This window comes from Rhinolophus hipposideros (assembly GCF_964194185.1).
Source record: "Rhinolophus hipposideros genome assembly, chromosome: 2".
Classification (NCBI taxonomy): domain Eukaryota; kingdom Metazoa; phylum Chordata; class Mammalia; order Chiroptera; family Rhinolophidae; genus Rhinolophus; species Rhinolophus hipposideros.
Genome location: NC_138048.1, coordinates 1,494,555 through 1,517,977, shown reverse-complemented (window position 1 = coordinate 1,517,977; position 23,423 = coordinate 1,494,555). Strand labels below are relative to the sequence as shown.

General features: G+C 52.0%; 1 protein-coding gene across 1 annotated transcript in view; it reads left to right on the top strand.

Annotated features, from left to right (window-relative positions):
* The first annotated feature begins 366 nt into the window (after positions 1–366).
* The window catches only part of WNT7A (Wnt family member 7A), a 62,469-nt gene continuing 39,412 nt past the window's right edge, over positions 367–23,423 (top strand). Inside the window, exons 1-2 of the mRNA XM_081078630.1 lie at positions 367–692; positions 5,471–5,697. Of these exons, the coding sequence (XP_080934756.1) occupies positions 622–692; positions 5,471–5,697 (298 nt within the window). The 5' untranslated portion in view covers positions 367–621. The remainder of the gene's footprint in view (positions 693–5,470; positions 5,698–23,423) is intronic.

Here is a 23,423-nt window from a genome sequence, read left to right as displayed (position 1 = left end):
AAGCCCGGCCCCTCGAAGGGGATGGGGAGGCGAGGCCAGGGCGCAGCGGTTCTTGGCCGAGCCCTGATTCCCCCCAACTCGAGGGCAGTCCTTGGGCGCCCACTCTCCCCGAAACTTGCGCGTTAGCGACGGGTGGGGGCTCCCACGTCCCCTCACTCGGTTCCGCGCCCCGGAGCCGGGAGGGGGCGCCGCGGGAGCGCGTGGGGCAAGGCGCGAGCGCGCGCCGGGAGCAGGCGGCCGGGTCCCGCGGGCGCGGGGGCGCGGGGCGGGCGCTCTGGGGAGGCGGGCGGGGGAGGGCCAGGAGAAAGGGGGGAGGGAGGGGCGGGGGCGGGTGGCTACAGCGCCCCCGCACTCCCCGCACCTTGCACAGTTGCACCGGCAGCTAGCGCGGAGCCCGGCGTCGCCCCGCGAGGCGCTCGCTCCTCCCTCCCTCCTCCCGCTCCTTGGCTCCCGCGCTCCCGGCGAGGCTCAGGCACCTAGCGCGCGGACGGGCGCACAGACAGACGGCCCTGGGGACGCCGCGGCCCGCGCCTCCCGGGCGGGCTATGTTGATTGCCCTACCGGGGCCGGCCCGCGGGATCAGCACAGCTCGGCCCGCGACCCCGGCGGCCAGCGGGGACTATGAACCGGAAAGCGCGGCGCTGCCTAGGCCACCTCTTTCTCAGCCTGGGCATGGTCTACCTCCGGATCGGGTAAGGGCCGCTCGCAGCCCCTGCACGCGTGGCCCGGCAAAGTTGGCGTGGCCCGGGGAAAGGTTGTGCCGTTCGCGAGCCGCCGTAGGCCACCAACTTCCGTGGCCCCTCAGAGAAGCCGGGTGGGCACCATGCGGGAGCGGTGGGCGCACAAAGGCTCCTCGGAGGCGGGCATCCCAGGGCCGCGCACAGCTCGAGAGGCATGGGCAAGGGGACCGGCCACCCTGAGAACGTAGGAGTCTGGAAGCCCCCAGAACCGGAGACAGCCCGTGGGGACGCTCCGCCTTGGGGGACTCGGAAGAGGGCTAGCTGCTGCAAAGGGTCAGCTAATCCCAGGAGCCCTTCAGACCCGGGCATCGGAACAACAGGTCCAGCAGGAAAACCGAACCCGAAGGCGGGACCACACCGCTCCCAGGGAGCTTAGACCCCCGAACCCGAGAGGAACTCTGTACGCAGAGGCGCGGCCACAGCCGCTTCTAGAGAGACAGGGCTGTCCCCGGGTGGCAGGCGGGGCCGGTCCGTGCAACAGGGAACAGGTACCCAGAGGGAGGGACGTGCGCTGGCAAAAAGTGCACACCGCTCCTCTGAGCCCTGGCACCACCCGATTTCCAAGGACCCTGAGGCTCCCGGAGCCCTTTCGTAGGCCGAGGGGACAGCGCCTACCAGCCGCAACAAATACACACAAAGGTAGGACGAGAGCTGGTTTGAGACACCCAGGGAGACGAGCTCGCAGAGCCAGTGCCCGAGAGAGGCGGGACACCACGCCCCCTAAAACTGGTTGCCGGAGTCCGCCGACTCGCGGGTAGAGCAGCCCTCACGGCTTCAGCACTGCGTTTCCACGGAGGTGGGGCGTGGGGCGGCGCTCTGGCCGGGAGGTGGGAGGGGGCGACACGGGACGCGTCTCCGAGTTGCATTTGCACCACCAGTCTCCCTTTGTACTTGGAAGATAATGCGTTGAAGCAAGGAGGGGTGGGGGAGAGGGGGCTTCAGGGATTGACAGAGGTTCTGGCACTAATGGGCCCCCTTGGCAGGTGGCGTCCAACCTGCTCCCCCCCCCCGCAGCAGGGAGCCTCCCCACCGCGCTCCTTGGGGAGGGGGCTGGGTGCGGGAGCTGCGGCGAGAGGGTGTGTGTGGCAGGTCCTTTGTGTTGTGTCACTGCCACTCCCCCCGTCTGCCTGCCCCGCGTCTCTAGAGCGGGGATTCCGCACGGTGACCCGCAGTAGCAGCAAGCAGGTGCGCGCAGAGCGAACCAGGAGCCCCGCCAGCCCCGACCGCGGGCCGAGAGGCGGCTGCGCGGCTAGCGCGCTGCCTGCCGGTGTGTTTTAAGTGTTATTGATTCGTCCGTGTCTGGATGGCTTTTCTGTATTCCCCTGCTTTAATCTTCACCTTGGCTCGCGCCCCCTCCGCCCTGCGCTCATCCAGCATCCAGGAAGCCTGTCGGGCCGATTGGCGCTGGCCGCTTGCGGCTTTATCTGCTTTTTAATTAGAAACGGGGCGGAGGGACTTGGGAGGGGAGAGAAAGGGAAAACAACAGAAAATAACCTCCCCGGGCTGCCCCGCCCGCTCGACCTCCCGCCGGCGCCAAGACCTCATTGGCCCCGCGGGGGCCCAGCTGCCCAGAGGGAGGGAGCCAGGGAGGGCGCCGGCCTGCGACCCAGAGGCTGCCCTTTGGGGCGGGGCGAGGTCCAGGTCGGAAGGAGTTGCAGGGCGGTTTGGGGCCAGGCCCTAATGCTCCGTGAGCCTCAGGTTGTCCGTCTGTAAAATGGGCATGAGGGGTAAAGTTCCTAAGAGGCCTTCTAGTTCTCCAGATGTGACTGGTTCCTCCATGCGCAGGACTGATGTAAGGGCATGTGTGGCATTCTTATTTTATTTGGATAGTTCAAGTGACTCAAGCACCAGCACCTTGTTACAATCAGATCCAATAATAATAATAACAACAACAATAATAATATCAACAACAGCGCCCCCTAAGCACTTTCCATGTTTTAACACGTTTACTTTTTGCGGCAAGCCTATGAGGTGAGGAGTATTTACCAATATCCTCATTTTAGCGATGGGAAAAACTGAAGTACAGAGAGGAAATGTAACTTGCCCGAGGTCACACAGCTAGTAGGTGAAGGAAACTTAGTTGGCACTCGGCCTGCTGACCTATTAGATGCTAGACTATTGTTCCTATAAATTTTTGACCCTAATATATCATTATACTGTCTGCTGGTTTAGGAGTTTCCTGGCGGTCAGCTAGGTGTTCAAAGGGTCCTCCTGACTTGTGACCAGAACCTGCACTTGACTTAATCTTGCTGTGCCATCTGCTCCTCAAACATTTCAAATATTCTGCCTCTATGCTAGACTCTCTTTTAATGGCTGAGACGAATGACCGACAGCTCTCCCCAGGCTCCTGTCTCAAATCCATCGCCTGCTAGCCTCCATGTGTCAGTCTCTGTGAGCCTCAGTTTTCAGATATGTGAAATGGATATGGTGAGTCTTGCCCAACAAGGCTGTTTAGAAAGTTCTCACGGGCTGTTTGGTACAGGCTCCGCCGCATCGCCCTGGTACACAGAAGGGTTGCTGTACAAGTTGACTGATGCAGCCAGTGCATGTGTGGGGGCAGGCACTCGCTCTGAGTGACATTTTTGAAGCTCTACAGCCCATTCATTCAGTCGCCATTTAGTGAACCAGTAGACAGCCTTCCTGCCCTCAAAGAGCTCTCATGAGAAAGGCAGTAAGCAAGTGAGCACACAAAGTAAAGACAAAACGTACAGTGAGATATTTCAGAGGACCGTGAGCAATGAAGAGTATAAGTAAATAAAACAGACTGTAATAGAAAGTTAGCAGGAGTGGCGTGGGGGGACAGGGAGCCCTTGAGGTCACACGAATGATGACAAGAAGCCAAGCATGTGAAGCTCAGGGGATAAGAGAGCTTCCGGGAAGAGGGACCAGCAAGAACAAAGGGTCTGAGGCAGGAAGAGGGCTGATGTGAGGTGGGAACAGAGTGAAAGAGAACAGGGATGGTCAGTTATGTGCTTGGAAAGGCATAGCATCGTCTCATCTCTGGTGCTGTTGACACTTTAAAACAAAATTCCAATTCCAGAACAATTTCCCAGATCTGAGTCCAGGATGGAAAGCATGAGGCACATAGCCCAGTGGCTGACCATTGTCCTTGATAAGTGGAAGCTCTTATTATTATAACCAGAGTGAGACATCTGGGCTTAGGTCTTCTCTTTCAAAGTACTCTTGATGACGGTTAAAGGAAGCTCCTGACCAGTGGGCCATCTTTGTGTAAAGGAACGGATATCTGCATCACCCTGGTTACTGTGGGAGACTGTTTGAGGTTATCTTGATGTTAGGAGATGGCTCCACCCGCAGGCCAGACACCCTGTCTTTACCCTGTACCTCCCCCATCTCTCCCCTCAGCCCATCAGCGAGTTTGCTCCACTCCATCTGCAGCTACCCCATCACTGCCACCAAGCCAAGCCACCACCACCTCTTGCCTGCCCACCCTCCCTGTTCCTGCCCTGATATCCCTAGTCCTCTCCCACGGGGCTGGAGAATGGGATCCTGTCAGTATTGTGCTTGCAGCCCTTCAGTGCTTCCTGACCACCTGAGACAATTCCAGCCCTGAACCATCTCCTCTCCCCAGACTGTCCTCCTTCCCAGACTCTGGTTCTGCTTCAGCTTCTGTGGGTTCTTTCTGTTCCTTGGCAACCCCAAGCTGGTTACCTTCCCAGGGCTTTGCATTTTCTGTTCCCTCTGCCCAGAATACTCTTCCCCAGACCTTTCCACTGTTGGCTCTTGACCAGTCAGGTCTCTGCTTCACTGTCACTTCCTCAGGGAGGCCCTCCTTGGCCCCCCCAGCTAGTTGCCATCACAGCAGCCTTCTTTACTCTTTTCAGAGTGTGCATCACGTCTGAAATGGCCTACTGTGTTCCTCTGTCACACGTGCATTGTGCTCCTGCCAGCCTTCCTCACCTGCTAGCCTGCACGTCTCAATCTCCACGAGCCCGTGTTCAGATATGCAAAATGATTACAGGGAGTCCTTCCCAACAGGGCTGTTTAGCTCCTGAGGACAGGGCCCATCATAGTGCCTGGCAGCTGATAGGTGTCCAGTGTGTGTCTACGCAGTGAGTGACTCTTGCCAGAAGAGTCGTGAGTGTCCTCTAGGCCAGTCGTGTCCAGAGAGGGATACACATGCTCCATCGGCATGCAGGGAGAGAATACTTAGAACTTCTATCAACAATTCCTCTTTAAAGATTTTTTGGGGTAATCACTCATACATACATACCTGAGCATATGTATAACATGTGCGAACAGTTGTTTTTTAATGGACGTCTGTGCACCCACCATCTTTCCAAGATAACTGCTTCATGAAACTTCGTAGTTTCCTTTGCTTGCCTTTGTGGTTTTCCCACATAGAGATGATTCTAAACAATACCGGGTTTCATTTTGCATGATTTTAAACTTCATCTCAATTGAATCCCACTATCACTACAACGGCAACTTTCTTCGTCCACTCAACATTTATGTTTGTGACAAACATCTCTTTTTGTATCTAAAAAGGAAACCCAGCCTCACTAATTACTATTGTATATACACACTGCACAAATACCAATGTAAAGTCACAAATGAATAAGCAGGGGTTGGGGGTGCAGGATCAGAAAGTTGGGAGAACCCTTCTGGGAGATGCTGGGTGAGGTGGCCAGGCTGCATACCCAGCGGGGCCTGGAGGCTGTGCCCCTAGCTTGCTGGCCTAATGCTCGGTCTCTCTGTGTCCCCTGCTCCAGTGGCTTCTCCTCGGTGGTAGCTCTGGGTGCGAGCATCATCTGTAACAAGATCCCAGGCCTGGCTCCCAGACAGCGGGCGATCTGCCAGAGCCGGCCGGACGCCATCATCGCCATAGGAGAAGGCTCGCAAATGGGCCTCGACGAGTGTCAGTTTCAGTTCCGCAATGGCCGCTGGAACTGCTCAGCGCTGGGGGAGCGCACCGTCTTCGGGAAGGAGCTCAAAGTGGGTATGTGCTCACCCAGACACTGCAAAAAGGGTCTCACAGGCTATGGGGAGACCAGAATATCCTGAGGAGCCCTCTGGGACAGCCTTCCTGCCCCATGGTGGAATGCCCCCCAATATGGGAACCCGAAGGTGCCACAACTTGAATTCAGATCTCCTAATGAGGGTCAGTTCTCTGGTTCGAATCCAGACCACCCCGACGGTTTATGGCAAAGTTGAAAACCAGTGGCCAAAATGTTAAGTGGCTGATACAGCACTTATGTTGTTTTTTCCACTAAAGCCCCAAATTTAAAATTAGCTGTTTTACCTAACAATATGAATTTGGCTCCTTTTGAAAAATGGCTTACACATGTACCCACATAATTATAATGAGGCTGGAGCTGAGAACACAGCTTCCGTTAGGTGGAGCCTGGGCAGCTCTTTCACTGCCACTGTCCCCACCTCTCTCTATTACCCACCCTATATCCACCATTATATGGCTTGCCTGGCTGCCATGCGCATTTGAATTTCCAACACCTGTTTTGTAGGATTGTGTGTTGCTCGGACATGCGTGCGAACACAAACACAGACATGCACAAAGTGTCGGGCCACACACTTGGTTTTCAAAGCAAGTATGAGAAAAGCCTGGTGGAAGGGGTTGGTCGCTGGGAGGTCCTGATCAGGGTGGGGAAGGCTGGGGTGTGTGTCTTGCTTGTGTGTGTCTAGACTGGGGGGCCAGGAACTCTGCAGGCTTGCTTTGAGCTGTGAACTGCCCTGAAAGTCAGATCAGCCTCAGGTTTCTTTACGCTGGAGTGGCTCACCTGGCCTGCTCACCTGCTCAAAGGGCACCCTGAGTTCTCTCTCTCCTTCAGCCCCAACATCAGCAAATCCAATGCTAATGGAAAAGATCCACCTAAAACCCAGTCACTGCTTCGAGTCCTCACTTTCTCCCCCTTGGGTCACATAGCTAGCATATATGGGCCCCCCATCACCCTGCTGCCTCATGGCCTTCCTGCAGATCTCCAGCAGGCAGGGTCATCCTTTGTAAATGGAAATCATACCACGTCATTTCCCTACTTGAAACCCTGGGGTCAGAATGAAATCCCAAGTGTGGATCAGGCACTGTTGACCTCTGCCCCCATCTGCTCCCCTCTTCCCCTCCCCCTTGCCCACCCAGCCTCATCCTGTTTCCCAAACACAGCATGATGGGTCCTGCTCTTGGGCTACAACACCATGAGTTTCTTCCACCTCAGATCCTTTCCCACAGCCCATACCCCAAGCCTCCGTGCACGTGGCTCCCTCCCAGCGTCCAGGTGGCCCACAGCCTCCCTGCTCACCTGTCTGAAGTCCCCCTGGCCACGAAGCCCTATCCCCTCAGCCATGCACTTGGCACTGTCTGCATCTGCTTGTCACCTGTGGAGAATGCCGGCTCCTTGGGGCCAGAGCTCTCCTGCCACATTCACCCTTGAATGGTTTCTTCCCCCTTCTTCTTGGAAGGAGGAACAGCTTCATCTGGGTCCTGCAGCAGTCTTGTTTCCTCACCATCTTCTGTAGCCGCCGTCTTATACCTGAGGGGACCCTGAGGAGCTGAGTTTGGGGTGAGGCTGGCAGGGGGCGTGGTGGCCTCCTCCTGCAGGGCCCCTCTCCACACGCACTCCCTTTCTGGCATCTTTGTGGTGTAGGTTTTGCCTTGCACCCCCTGCCCTTCTTCCCACTCTTTCCAACATTAGGGCTTGCTTTTCAGGTAGAGAACCAAGGCCTAGAGAGACAGAGACTGCCCCAGCTCACACTCTGAGGTGGCATTCTCATTTACATCACTGAAATCTCCATCTTGTGAGCCTTCCCTTGTCATCACCTGTGGTTTTTCTGCCTTTTCTTGCTCACATCCCACTCCCCATTTCTGAGGGCCAGGCCTGGGCTCTGGCATTATTTCCATGATGAGGAAATTGAGGCTCAAAAGGGACCCACCCAAGGTCAACAGAAGTGAGTGGCAGGGTCTCCCAGCACAGCTTGCAGTCTTGGGGCAGCCAGCCCATTGGTGGCACCGTGACAGTGCCTGCTGGGGTGCAGTGGAAGGCCATGGTGCAGGGCCTCTGCTGTCCAGCAGAACCACCCCCTCACTTCCCCCAGGACAGCCAGAGTTGTACAGCTGAGGGATCCATGGCAGGCCAAGGTGGGGGAATGCTGCCAGGAGGCACTACCAGTACGTATATATGGGAGGAGCAGAGGCCTGAGGCAAGGAGCATTCTTCAAGAGGAGGGCTTGGGGAGGCAGCGTGGCCTCAGAGAGTTCAAACAAAGAGAGGAGTCCTAGAAAACCCATGGGACAGTGACACCAGGGCCTGGAAGAGAAGAGGAACCACAGTGTGGTCAATCTGAGCAGTCTGGATTTCTAGGTGGTGGGAGCAACTGGAGAATTTTGAGCATACGCGTGACTGCGAAAAGTAAGGTCACATTTTATAAAAGAGCCACAATTCAACTACTTTTGGCCCACAAAAATGAAACATCGTATGATTCAACCAAGTAGGAATTCTGGAAGAGTCCTGGTACAGAATTCATTTGTTCATTATGTCATTCATTGATTCACTCATGCATTCACCAAATATTTAGTGTGTGCCCTCTGTGGCTGGAGGTGGCTGCTGCAAACTGTTGACAGGGAAGACCTTTGGATTGGTGAGGGCGCTGAGCCCCAGGTACACCTGGGGGAAGAGCATGCCAGGCAAAGGGGACGGCACGTGCAAAGGCCTTGAGGCAGGAACTTATTTGTTGTTTGGAGGAACAGTGAGGAGGCTGGGGTAGCTGGAGAACAGCGAAAGAGGGGAAAGAGGAAATCTCAGAGGTCAGAGAAGGAGCCAGGAGCTGCAACGTCTGTGAGGCCAAGTCAGGGGGATGGGTTTTTCTTCAGGGAATGGACAACAAGGTAGTGACAGGACCCAACTTCAGATTTAGTAGCATCTCTGGCTGCTGAGAATGGAATGAACTGCAGAGGGCAAGGATGGGAGTTAGGAGTCTGGTACCGTTTTCTAGGCAGGAGGTGACATTGGCTGTGGACACATGAGTGGAGATCCACTTTGGAAGTGAGCTGCCAGGATGGAGGGAGACGAAGACCTAAAGGCCACTTAGGAAGGAGTTACCCTTCTAAGGTGGTGGTAGTGGGAGCAGAGGAAGATGAGGTCAAGATGGGAACTGCATCCCCACAAGTCTGAGAAGTCACTTCCCTTCTGAGCCTTGGTTTCCTTGTGTATGAATAGGTATCCTGATCAAGGGTACCAAGAAGCAAGTCTCAAATTTAGACTTTCTGGGCTCTTCATCAGTGATCTCACTCCATGGGGTTGCTTCTTTCTGGGAATGACCAGCCAACAAGGGCCGCTTTGTAGTGTGAGGGATCAGGAGTGTAGTCTTTGACTTTGGGAGCTCTGGCCATCAAATTCACACTTGGACAGCAGGACACATCATTTGCCTTTGAAGAGACTTCCCAGAAGCTCCACCCCATGCTTCTGTTTACATCTCATTGGCTAGAACTTAGTCACATGACCATACCTAGCTGCAAGGGAAGCTGGGAAGGGTAGTCTTTTATTAAGAGCAGCTATGAGACCAGCTAAGGATCTGTGCGTTGGTACGGGGTGGGCTGTATTCCCTGGCATAGGTTCTCCATCCTATGGTGAGACCTGAAGACTCGCCTTCCACCACTTCCACAACCTCCACTCCAGTCCACCATTCTGCCTTTGTTTCATGGCTCTGTCCCCCCTTCTGAGTGTTCCAGATTCTACTGCATAGATCTGAGGAGGAGGCCATGGGCAGGGCCCTCTTAGATGCTAGAAACTGAAGCCCAGTTAAAGCCACCCCAGGAGAAAAGACTTTCCCTGGCAGCAACTGCGGAAGGTTCCCTCTGACTGGATCAGCTAAAGGGCTTGACTTTTGGTTGTGTGTCCATCCCAAAACAACCTCAGAGGCCAAGGGCAGCAGTGCTTTTGTTGGCCAAGCCTGGGAACCCCACCCAGACAATTTCTCATGGGACAGGGACTGCTCACGACTCTGTTAGCGAGCTCAGGCCGCTGTAATAAAGCACCACAGGCTGGGCAGCTTACACACAGATGTTTATCTTCTCACAGTTCTGAAGGCTGCAAGTCCAAGACCAAGGTGCTGGCAGGTTTGGTTTCTTCTGAGGTCTCTTTCCTTGGCTTGCAGATGGTCGCCTTCTTACTGTGTCCTCACAAGGTCTTTCCTGTGTGTGCATGACTTTAATATCTCTGTGTCCTAATCACCTCTCCTTATAAGGACACTAGGCTGGATTAGGGTCACCCTAATGGTCTCATTTTAACTTAATCACCCCCTTAAAGGTCAAACATCCAAATACAGTCACATTCTGACTTCCATATGAATTGTGTGGGGAAGGGGATACAATTCGATCCCTAACAATGAGCGACCAGATTGCAGCCTGGGGAAGGCATATGGGGTGTGGTGGGAGCTCAGGGGTGAGACTCCAACATGGGAGGAGTGGACTGGACAGTGAGATGGCCCTTGACCTGGGTCTTGAAGAGTGGGAAGACTTTCGTTGGTCAGTGAATGGGATCCCAGGCAGAGGGAACAGTGGTACAAAGAATGGATGTTTGATGGCTAAGGGGGTGGTGAAGAGGAGTCTGCAGCCTCAGGGGGCAGGGGTGAGTAGCCTCAGGTGAAATGACAGACTGGCTATTTAAGGGTCTTAAAATGCCAAGGATTATTTGGGCGTGGTGTGTGGCCCCTATCAGCTTTATCAATTGCGACCCAGTGTGGCCCTTGGGGACTTAAGAAGGCCTTCAGCCCCCTCCAGGTTTTTCCTTTTCTTAAATAGTACAGTGAACCCTCCCTTGAATCTACCGCCTGATAGAGCGAGGATGGGCAATTTACACCCACCCCTGTGAGGATCCTTTGTGCTCCCCTTGCCTCTCCCTCCCAGGCCATACTTTCTCTCTCCTGGTTCTTGGGGTTCCCATTCTTTGCTTGTTTATGTTTAATTTATCATATAAATATATTACTTGGAAGTCAAATATTTGTATTTAATTTTATGAAGAAAGCCTTCACACTATATGAAATCTTCTGCGATTTACTTTTTCACTCACTGGTAATAAAACTTGTTTATGCTCCTTGTAGCTGTTGTTGATTCACTTTGGCTGTAGTGAGTAGATGTCAGTCCGTGCACCCATACTTTGGGTTGCGGGGTCCGCGTTGTCTCTGACATCTGCCGTCCCTAACAGCGCCACCACCGTCCTGGCGGACGTCTCCAGCGCCCCTGTGCATGCATTTCCCTTGGATATATACAGAGGAGTGGAATTGCTGGTCACAGGGTGTGAATGTCCCCTGATTGCCAAGCACCACTCCCACCAGCAAGCGGTGTTGATACACGGCTTCTCCAGCATTTGGGATTGCCCAGACTTCTTCATTTTTGCCTCAGGGATGGTTGTGAAGTGCTTTTTCTCTGTCATTTTGATTTGCACTTCCCTGAAAAGTGATGCAGTTTACTGTCTGTGCATGTTTACTCTTCTGTGAGTTGCTCATTCATGCTTTTGCCCATTTTTCCGTGAGGTTATGTGTTCTCCCCTCAGTTTGGACCATCGTGGTGGTATCGTGTCCTGGCGCAGGGAGCAGAGTGAGGGCCGCTGGGCTGTGAGGGGCTTCCCTCTCCTGTCCTTCACATTTACACTGAGGACCAGTAGGGGCCAGTGGCTGAGATAGGCCGCCCTCGTATATTACCTTGTTTGGTCTCGTCCACCCCTGAAAGGAGGCCTGTCTCAGGCTCAGAGCAAGGTGGAGGCTGACCAAAGTCACGTGGCTGTTTTGTGGCAGAACTGAGATCAGTAGTAGTTCACTGTTACTGGGAGATTCTTCTGTTTGTGTGAGCCTGCCAGGTTTGAGATTTTCAAGGCTGCTGTGAACTTGAGAACCTTGTCTTGTTGCTGGGTTGTGGGGCAGCCAAGCGATCACTGGCATCAAAGTCACAGAGCCAGGATTCCATCCCAGCCCCACTCCAACCTTGCTGGTGACTCTGAGCAGTACTGCACCTTTCTGAGTTCAGTCTGGCCATGTGCAGAATGGGGGCGTCCCACGGACCACCTTGCCAGGTGGCAGCATTGTTCTTCAGGGTATAAGACCTTGGCGTCAGAGGCGTCCCTTTGCCCCTCCCTGGAGGCCTGCATGCTCATCTCAGATGAAGATGAGCTTCAGAAATTGGAGATGCATGCTCTAGATTTTATTCTTGTTACAACAGAATGCGGAGATGGAGAGTAGAATGGGGAGAAGCTATTGGTTCAATTACTAATCTAAGCTCACCTTTTGGACTCTACCTGCAAAATCTATCCCCCAGCCTGTCCACTTCTCACGACCTACACCACCACATCCTGGTTCAAACCTCCATCTTTAGAGAGCCGTTGCCCAGACCACTAAGTCAGCCTCCTAATGCACCCCTGCCCCACAACCCACAGAGCCATCCAGCACAGCATCTTCTCTGTGTTGCTGTGATCGTGGCGGCCCCCGTGTAAAACCTTACTGAGATTTCCTGTTGCTCTGGGAACAAAATACTGATAGGCCCCTTACAGCCTCATTGACCTGCCTACCAACTCCATCTCCACCCCAGTCTCTGGCCTTCTTCCGACCCTCAAGCATTCAAAAGTCTTTCCCACCTCAGGGCCTTTCCCCTGGCTATTCCCTCTCCTTCTGTTCTTCCCTTCCAGGCTCCCATATCACCCCACCCTAGAGACGCCTTCATGACTCCCACATACTGTAGACTGCCCATACCTATTCACCCCTCACCTTGCTGTGCTTTCTTTGTGTCACTTTACTACTCCAGGGCCTATTCTCAATTTATTTGCTCATAGCACTGTGTAACGGTTCAGCCCTGAAGCCACCTGCTCAATTCTTTTCCCAGCCAAGGACTTTGACCAAAAGGCAATAATATCAGTGCCTATCTCATAGGTGTAGGAGGAGGAGATTACGTATTCCCCGTGAGACACTCAGAGCCATGCCTGGTACACAGCACATGCACAAATCATAGTTGTCCTGTTGTTATCATCTGTCTCTTGGGCCAGAAGGCAGCTTCACGAGGAAGCAGTCCCTGGCACATGAGGGCATGGTTACCACGGGCTCAGTGGATATGATGACAGGCCGTGGCTAAATTCTTTCTGGAACAGGAGGAAGAGCAGAAGGGTAACAGGGAGAAGCTGCTAACGGCAGGCAATCTGCCCATGCCCACACTATGCAGTCTCTGCTCAAACGCCCCTCCTCCAGACTTGGCCACATGGCCTGAAACAGCGTCCCGGCAGGTCCCTCTGTACTGCTGTCTGCACATACTTGCCACTTGCACAAGTGACTTCACTGACTTTTGTAATGGTGTGTCCAACAGCAATCTTCTTCCTCACCACGGGAAGTCCTTGGAGCCCGGGCCTGTCTATCATGTTCTCCCAACACCCCCAACTCCTGGCACATAGTAGGTGCTCAGGAAACACATGGCGAAATGCATGAGTCCCAGGCAGGCCAGCTCCTCTCTGGCCCAATATGCCAACCGCTGTTCTGAGCCAGTGAGGACCAGGCCCAAACCTTGTTTACCTTTTGACTCCCAGGTCTGGGTGGCACTTCATACACAGGAAACACTCTTTCCTCTCTGTTGTGTGAGCAAACGCTTTTCATTTCTGACTCGAAATACAAGATTGAACATTCATTCGTTCCTGCACATTTTTACATTTATCCATTTTCGCCCAGCATTCTGTTAGCTCTCTGCATTGGCTTCAGAAGAGATAAAAATGGTGACTAAGTCAAGGCCTAGGGCAGACCTCTCCCCCACAGCCTGACTCAGAGGACTGTCCCCAGCAGGGTCTGTTCAGCAGGAGGCTAGTCATCCCCACCAGCTTCTCTGTGGAAAAGGGAGGGAAGGGGCGTTCCTGGGATGATAAATTTTAGAACTCAGAACACTGTGCTCCCTGTTCAAGATATCCAGAACCCCCCCCCCCCCCAACGCATCCTAAAGGTTCTTACAAGTCCTGCAGATGAGAGGGAAGTTTGAGCAGGCTTCCACTGGAGGGTCCGCTGTTCTCTCACCTTAGACTCGGCGACCTTCTGGTGGAGCTGCCCTTCAGAGGCGTGCACACCGGGAAGCACTGCTCTGGAGACCCTCACAGGATGACTGTGCACGTGGCGTGCGTTTTGTACTAACCAGGAATCCTCCAAAGTACATTCACTCACGCCCACGTCCACCATCTTCCCGCAAGGGCACAACAGAGGCACTTCGGAGCTCCTGACGTTGATGTGGATGGTGAGATGTAATTCTAGGCAACGTTACCCTTGACCGACTAAAGTCCCTTAAGTCAGCCACAGAATTCAGAATACCTGCTTTACTATACAAGTACAGTATAGACATTATACCTGTGGAGTCATGTGTATAATGACATACAGTAATGCACAATATGCAATACCTATCCAAAATATGCGTGTAGTATTTTTTGAGTTCTTTTCTTTCTTTTTTATAGTCCACATATAAGTGAGATATATATGGTATTTGTCTTTGTCTATTTCACTTAGCATAATGTTCTCTAGGTCCATTCATGTTGTAGCAGATAGCAGGATTTCATTCTTTTTTATGACTAATATTCCATTGCACATATATACCACAGTTTCTTTATTCATTCATCCTTCAATGGACACTTAGGTTATTTCCATATCTCGGCTGTTGTAAATAATGCTCCACTGAACATAGGGGTGCATATCTCTTTGAGATAGTGATTTTGTTTTCTCAGATAAATACCCAGAACTGGAATTACTGAATCATAAGGTAGTTCTATTTTAATTTTTTGACTACTCCCCATACTCTTTTCCATAGTGGCTGCACCAATTTACATTCCCACACATACAGTAATTTAATCTATTATTCCCTTGGTTCATTTTCTTGAATTCATATAAATTAAATGTTCATGGGATCACGTACTATGTCCCCCACCCCATATGTCCACCATTTATTCATTTATCTGTCCCACAAGTATTTACTAGAATCTTCTGAGCAGCAAACAGCTGATGACTGGGCCACAGGCTCTGCCCTCAAGGAACTCACTGGCAGGGACAGACAGCCAAATTGGGGCTGAAATGTGCTCTGGGGGTCTCGTAGAGGCCCTGAGTAGACGAGCAGGTGGACTGTAGCATGGAAGGCAGGGGTCACCTGAGAGGGGCTGGCCACACCTGGAAGAGGAAAGGTGGAGCAGCCAAGAACAGCTTTCAGGTGTGACCCAGCTGGGGGGCAGGGATTCTGAGATGGAGGCACCCTGGACGGCAGGGTGTCAGGTAGGGAAGGATGAAAGGCTGCAGAGTGACAGCTGCAGAGACGTGGGGACAGTCAGTCCTCAGGGTTTTATGTTCCCAACTCATGGGTTGCCTGGGAGCAGAACTGGTAGAAGAGTTTCTCACCTGTCTCAGGACATGGGAAGATAGGACATGGGAAGATAATCAAATTCTTAGCACATATAGAAATCTGCTATGTCTCCAGCATTATTGTCAACAAAGAAATGGTGATTTCCTGGCGTGTGCTCCTGGGGACAGCTGCATTCTTTTCCAAATACTCATGACCTCCTGTTTGGTACTTCCCTGCCAGAATTTTTCCAGGGATGGGCACAGATGACCTAGGATTCAGTCCCTGGGCCCCACCCTCCTCTGCCTACAGACTGGGTAACTTTGGTACATTTCTGATCTTCTGCTCCTGGCACATTTGTCAGCACTTCTCCTCCTGAATAGTCACTTCAGCAGCTCTCCTCTCTCTCCCTGGGGTGACCAGCGGGGCCTGGGAGCCCTCATCTGGGAAACCATGTGCCTTGCACAAATGGCACAGCACCTTCTGGGCTGTGAGAGCAGATGTAACAAACACACGTCTGGTGAGCTAATGACTTCTTGGAGGGATGTGTTGGAAGACCTTTCCAATGAGAGAGACAGACTCAAGGGGTGACCAGCTCCACTTTCTCGCTGCCATTTCCTAACAAGACGCCATCTTGCCTGAGCAGAGACCTTTTCTTTCCCTATTCTTCTCTAGAACACAGCTAACAAAGAACTTTTTGTCTCATTTGCATTTTTTGCCAACCTCAGTTCATCCTGGGTTTTATCTCTCCAGACACTATTTTGACATGAGTCTTGTTGCAATGTTTTCTTTCTAGCTTTCATATGGTAGACAAATAGACACACACACACACACACACACACACACACACGCGCGTGCGCGCGCTTTCACACCCACCATCATTCATTCATTCAACTGTTGAGGCTTCCTAGATAAATAATCCAGGTCACCACAGCATAGTGGGAAGAGACTGATAATTCAATTCCACACAAATTAAGGATGGCTAGTATGCTGGGCCACAAGCAGAGGAAGGGGCTATCACCAAGTCCCTTCAGCAGGACACTGGAGTTGCATGCATCGTGATGGCTGTGGTTAACCAATAATGCATCTAATCAGAGCTACTGCTCATGGCCCCCCTAGCAGGTGTTGTGTGGGCCTGTCGTGTGCCTTGGGCAGAGACTGATAATTCAGTTTGACACAAAATAAGAATGGGAGGAGAAGGCATTTCCAGGCTGAGGGAATGCAGTGTGCAGAGGTATGGAGGCAGGAGGGAGCAGGTGCCAGGATGTCAGCAGTGTGCTCCACCCGGCTTGGTGGCGAGAGAGACCCTGGGATGGAACCGAGACAGGAGAGAAGGGTGGAGGCGGGGGCCTGCACAGGTCCCATTTCTGTGTGCCTGCTGCCTTAGCCAGGCTCAGCCCAAACACCTACTCTCTGCTCCCTCCATTCTTCCAATTGTTCATGGAGAGGCCCCCTGGTTTCCCTGCATGGAGACAGCCAAGCGTGGCATTCTGAGCCCAGCAGGACTATGAACTGCCATGCTACGAGGCTGGCAAAAGCAGCCTTTTTCCATCTGTATGTTTTCCAAATCATCATATATTTCAGCTTGTGTCACTGCAGATTGCTCACTCTCTGACCCATTGGCTTTAAATAGAAAAAGAAAAAAATACAATGCACTTTGTGGTTTCCAGTAAGATACCGTAAATACACCCAGATAATATTCCGGTGCAAACCATTTACAGTGGCCGCACAGGGCGGTGGAATGGAATCTTTCGGGCAGGCTTGGCCACCAGTGTATTTCCTCTGTACCCGCTGGGATCGTTATACAGCTGGAATGTGTGGAGGGCGTCAGCCAGGCTCCCCATTTGCATCTCAGTGATAACACCATGCTTTACTGGGCACCTTCTAGAAGGCTGGGGGTTTCACTGAATCTTCATGGTAGCATGGAGGGGCGCTCCTGGCGGTTCCCATTTTACAGATGGGGAAGCTGAGACTTCCATGGGATTCCATGCTGGAGACCCTGGTTCATATGCCCTGGTCTCTCTGAGTCACTGGAGACTTTGGACAAATCTCCTGGCCTCTGTGAACCTGTCATTCCAGGAACGATTGGCTTCACGTCTGTGGCTCTGCGAGTCCATTCTCTGATTCCAGGGACATTTGGTGGGGATTGGTAGGGCCTGCCACTGCCCTCTATTGCTTCAGTTCCCCATTTCTCCTGGCTCATCTGCTCCCAGCACCCGCTACACCATGTCAGGGCCATCACACAGGCTGCCCCTGAGCTTAGAGCCCTCTCTCCCGCTACAGAGAGCCTCGTGGCTGGCTCCTCTCGCCCCCTGCTCTCGTCACTGTCCTGTTTTATGTTTTAGAGTCCTCAGCTGCCACTGAGTGATTTGACCTCACCATCTGTCCCCCATAAAGGCATGGACTGTCTAAATCCCTCCTGTCAGTTTCCCCAGGCCCCAGCATGGTGCCTGGCACATAGTAGGTACTTAAGAATTATCTGTAGAGTGAAGGAAGAGGGCACATGGCTCAGCCAAGGGGAGGGCTGGGTTTCATGGAGGTTCTTCCTCTGCTCGTGAGCAGGAGGGAGAAGTGGATGGTCAGGGCAGAGGTGGGGTGAGCCTGTTCCTGGAGGGTGCATGGTTAGCAATGGCCAAGCCCAGTGTTCACTGCTCACTGGCCCCACATGAACAACCCAGGAAAGAGCCTGGGCTGGGGTCTGTAGGACTGGAGTGGGTATCATGGCCCTGAGGCAAAGAGTAGCTCAGATGCTGGAGCCAGGCTAAACAGGTTTAAACCCTTGGCAGCTTACATCACTTCTCTAGGCCTCAATCTCCACATCTGTAAAATGGATATAATAATAGTCCACACCTCATAGGATTGTTGCAGGATTGAAATGATCCATACTGAGATTTGAGAACAGAGCCTGGCACGTAGTAAGTAAATTTCTGACTTTGTTATGCTTCTTGTGAACTATGTGCCATTGGTCATATCATCTCACTCACCCATTTCTGCAGCAAGTGAACATCTTAGAACCATCTTTACTGATATCTCATCAGAGACAAATGAGATGGCATTCAGGAAATCACCCAACTAGAGGGGTATCCCCAGGCTAAGGAAGGGGTCCTTATTGAAGCACTGAGCATGACCAGGGTCCGGGGGAGTCCCCTGGAGCTGTTGGCAGCATGTGACACCTGAGTCTGCATCCTGACTGCCTGGGCAAGCCACATGTCTGAACCTCAGTTTCCCCACTGACGAAAGAAGGACTTTTTAGTCGTTGGGGTGGGTGAAGGAGTCATAGATGACTGGGATTCAGTGTGGCCTCCCACCATGACAGTCTGCGATTTTAAGATTACGGGATCATTTTCCACCTTCTTTCTGCCATCAAACCCTGTTCTCAGCTTAACAAGTGTAGCTCATCTGGGTTGAATGGATCTTATACATTATTTATTGACAAGTCTGAACTGATAACTGAGTGGCATCTCTTGACAGAAATAAAGACATTTTGATAAGAGTCGATGCCTTAGCCAAAGGAACAGTGAGCTTTCAGGCAAAGCCAGGAGCCAGGAAAGGAGATAGGGCGGGACTTAGGAAGGGTGCTGCCCAGTTTGGGCCTAGAATCCCATTCTGGCCAGTTTCTAGGTGGGTCGCCTCACTGAACCACATTACTTCCCAGGGCTTCAGTTATCTCACCTGTCAAATTGTGAAGAATGGTCAACAGCTCGAACCAATGGAGCTGTTGTGAAATGCCACACAGATAGCCAAATGTGGATCTGGTTCATCATAGGTACTCGACAAAGTTTACTTTCTTTCCTCCCTTCTCCCCACTCAAAAACAAAACCAAAACCCCAAGTGCCTGCCTAACTCTGTGCTGACCCCCAGGGGGAAGTCATGCTGAGGTTCTGGAGTTCATCACTGCTCCTCTCGGACCTCAACTGGTTGTTCTCTTTAGGAACAGGTGAGCGTACTTTCCAAAGCGCCAGCACAGAAGCACCACATAAAAGTCACATGGTTCTCGGCCACTGTTGGGAGCTTGCATTCATTCATTCATTCATTCAAAAAATATTTACTGACTGCCCACTACTTGCCAGGCCCAGAGGACACAACAGGAAACATGACAAAGTGCTCGCCTTCAAGGCAATTATTTTCTAGAGGGGCAATGGAGGTGTGGGTGTGGTGGGTGGAGCCGATGATGAACAAATAAGTCTAACCTAGCAGGAAGGCTATGGAGAAAACTAAAGCAAGGGGCAGTCTCTTTCTGTACCTCCCAACAGTGCCTATAATTTAATCAGTTTAATCATTATAATTCTATTTTTAATTTAAGCAGTGGTATGTGACAGGTGATATCAACTTTTTCTATAAGGCAGGAATATTAAGAGTTATGGAAATGGAGGTTGAGATGTTATGTGACTTGCTCTGATAGGGTTGAAATTGAACTCAGGTCTGCTCATTCATTCGTCCCTCACACATTATGGTGGGAGTTGTAAACAGGGGGAGCAAGACAGACATGGCCCCGGTCCCCTTGTGAACTGTTTTGGGCGGCATACAGATGTTGGATCAGCTCCACACACTTGCCTCAGCAGGAGGCTGTCTTGTCCTCCAACGTATCATGGAGCATGAACAGGTGACATGGAACACAGCAGGAGTGACAATAACCAACACAACAATAGCGGGCATTAACTGAGCACTCACTCCATATGAGGTACTGTAGCCAGCACCTCCCTTTCATTCTGTGATCCAGTCCACTCAGTCCCAGTCCTATGACATAGAGATGCTGCTCTGCCCATTTCACAGAGGGAGCAACAGAGGCTTAGAGGCTAACAGGCCTCCTGACATTAGTTACACAGCCAGCCTGATGCCCAGGGCAGTTCCCTCAGTGTTCAGCGTTGGGTGGGGGGGAGGTTGGACTGGGTAGTGCTAGCCTAATGTTGCTGGGCAAGGTCAATGTCAAGGTCAACGGCAGGGGTCAACAGTGACCCTTTATCATCTGGAAGCATTAGACTTTAGCAGCCAGTCCCTGGGTCCCTGGGAGCTCTGAAGCCCAGAATGACTGCACTCAGTGTCTCCCGGACTCTAGGGCACCGCCTTCACTTGTCAGGGGCAGTAAGTGCTGAGGTGAGGGCCAGCTACTGTGTTTTCTTGAAAATAAGACCTAGCCGGACCATCAGCTCTAATATGTCTTTTGGAGCAAAATTAATATAGGACCCGGTCTTAATTTAATACAATATAAGACCGGGTCTTATCACATCACATCACATCACATCACATCACAACACAACACAACACAACATAAAACATAACATAACATAACATAACATAACAAACATAACATAACATAACAACAACATAACATAACAACATAACATAACACCGGGTCTTATAGGTATTCATTTCTGCTCCAAAAGACACATTAGAGCTGATGGTCCGGCTGGGTCTTATTTTCAGGGAAACAGGGTAGGTGGGAGTGGAATGCTATGTCCCATGATGACACTTCACTCTGGTCTGGAGATTCATCTCAAACTCACGGGAGTTACGTGTGTTGGGGTACAGCTGCTTTTCTCCCACCTCAGGGGATCTGATGGGGGCTTGCGTAGGAACAGAAGCCATCATCATGGTGTCTAGTTAGTTGTCTGTCCCTCATCATCTGCATAATCATGGGGCTCAGAGAGACCTCAGGGACTGTCACCACTTGGTAGAGCAGCTGCACGTACAATTACCAGGAAGGGTGGTGCCTGGCAGCCCGACCCTATCCCTGGCCCTACCCACAGGGAGGAGCCTGGGAGAGGCAAGTCTCAGAGGGTGGGCCAGGCCCCTCCCCTCCCAATTTGCATCCTCCATTCTTGGTCTGATTAAGGGGACTCGGTCTCCTTTCTTGGAGTCATTTAATCCCTGGGGACACTTCTTGTTCTGTATGGGGTGTCCTGAAGCTGAGTCTGCAGCTCAGCTCTGTAGCCCACCAGTTAGTTGGGTGGCCTGGGCAAACCAGACCTTTCTCTTGGCCTCACTGTAAATGAAGATAAATGAAGATAAATGAAGATAAATGAAGACTTGTACTCCTTATCTCACAGTTCTCTTATAAGGAACTGTTACTATTGTCATCAATAGACATTGTAATAAATCTAGTATTTAGAGCCACTTTCTTATGCCAGTCTCTGTGTAAATACTTTACCTTTGTTAATTTTTTTCTAGTCCTAAATAAAGTTGGTGGTTAGCATCCCTGTTTTATAGTGGAGGAACTGGAACACAGAGAGCTTAATGACTCAGCTAAGGTCACACAGCTAGAAAGTAGTAGAACAAGGATTCCCCACCACCCACCCTCTTCTGTTTTTACTCTCCATCTGATTATTCTTTCCTCTGATGTCCATCAGGGTCTAATCTCACTGTTGGCTGTCTCCTCTAGTATATTGTTATCTGTGCACTTGATATTCTGTAGCAGTCTGAGCTGGTGCCCCGGGGTGGGAGGGTAGTTATCTTTGCTCCTTCCGAGGTTTTGGGAAATCATTGGCCTGGGACCAGTCTTCCCCCTTAGCTTGGGAGACCTTGGAATATGCAGGGCAATAAATGTAAGCCTTAAATCTGTGCAGAGGCAAGAATGAGTCGCTCTCCCATCTCCTGTTCTGGCTAAGTCAGACCCACTTGCTTGCTGCCCAGTTTTGTTGGAGGTGGGGGAATTTTTCCAGTCTACCCTCTCCCTGGGAGTCTATCCGTCAAGTGCTCTTTTCAAACGTCCTGCCTCAGTGGGACCTGAGGCCTGGTCTCTTGCCTTGTGACCTCTGTTCCAAAGCTCCCTATTTTGCAGAGCCCAGCAACATGAGATGGTCCCACTGTGCCCCATCTGCCCTGCTGGCGGTCAGTTCTGTCTTCAACACGTGGCCCCAAGGTCCCCTGCCTTCCTGTGAGCCCGCCAAGCATTAGTGGGTGTTACGCATCATCTCCCAATTTCCCACGCTGAAAGCATTGTCAGGTATTACCCAGCCTTCCAAATCACCACACTGGAAGGCAGGCCTGTGTGCACGCCCCCCGTAGCTACTTCCCTTGATGCAGCTCTCTCCGAGGCCCTCGGTCAGGCACGTGTTACACACATATGGCTTCCAATACCAATACGATGATGTGTGCAGAGTCAGGAACCTGGTAGGTGTGTGGTAAAGCTGGCATTTGAGCCCCCGGGCTAACCGGGATGCCATGAATGTCACCACAATGTGGCCGTGGCACACAGAAGCCAGCAGTCCAGCAGATGGACAGGCCTACGTGTCTGCAGGTGGAGGGTGACAGTCGGAGCTGGGGGGAGGAGGTGCAGGTTGCTTGTGTCTCAGCAGCCCTGATGAGGGAGGCCACGAGGTAGGTGACGGGTGGGTGGGAGAAGGGTGTGTCTGAGTGTGGGTCAGAGTGACCTGGGGCTCGAAGCCACTTCGAGGTGGCCTCCCCCACTTCCTCCCCTATTGCTTAAGCCATCTCCATTCCAACATCCTGAAACACTTCTCCCCACCCCGTCACGTCTGCTCAGCTCCGCTTCATCAGTGTGCTCTGGGCTCAGGGGTGTTCTCCTCCAGGGTGCCTTCCCTGCACCCTCCCCCACCCTGGCACCGAGAGTGTACTTGCTGACTGCCCACCTGGGGCTCGTGCTGCACACAGGGCTTCCCACAGAGTGCCTTGGTTCACCTTCATCCTGTACAGTAGATGCTGCTCACCGCCCATTTTTCAGGTGCAGACACTGAGGTCCAAAGAGGCTATGAGTGCTGGTGGCAGCTCTCCTGCAGCCTGGCTACTCAGGACCCTCCCACCCCAGCACCGCCTGGCTGGGCCATCTTCAAACAGATCGGCAGACCTGTGGGAAAGCGGCTTCTCAGCAGCTCCCCAGACTCTCCACTGCACCTTCTTGTTGGTGTATTATACCTGTCCCTCTCCACCATAACCTTGGGCAGACCTCTCTCCCTTTCCCTAGCCTCTGCCTTCTGTGTTGGACCAAGCCCCGAGGACGCAGACATGAAGGGGGCCAGGTCCCAGCCTTCTCGGGAGATGCCCACAGTCTAGTGAGAGGAGCACAAAGAAGAAGAGGGGATGGACCTATAAGTGGCAGGTGACACACAGCAGTAGTCACAGTGGCCAATAGAGAACAAGAGCTACTGGGACAGGCAGCTGCCAGGAGCCAGGCAGAGCTGAGAGTGGTAAATTGTTTTTTAACTTCTAATTTTTATTTTTTGAACATTTAATAAGAAAAACATTCAACCACATTTTAAAGTTAGGATGGATTAATTTACAATAAAATAATCAGCTTAAAATAGTAGCCCTTTTATGTAGGGCCAAGGAGGCCAATAGTTCCCATTTAAACAGAGAATTCCAAAATTCATATTTTAACCTATATTTGATGGCACAGAAATATGAAAGTCATACAACTTCCACTGAGAC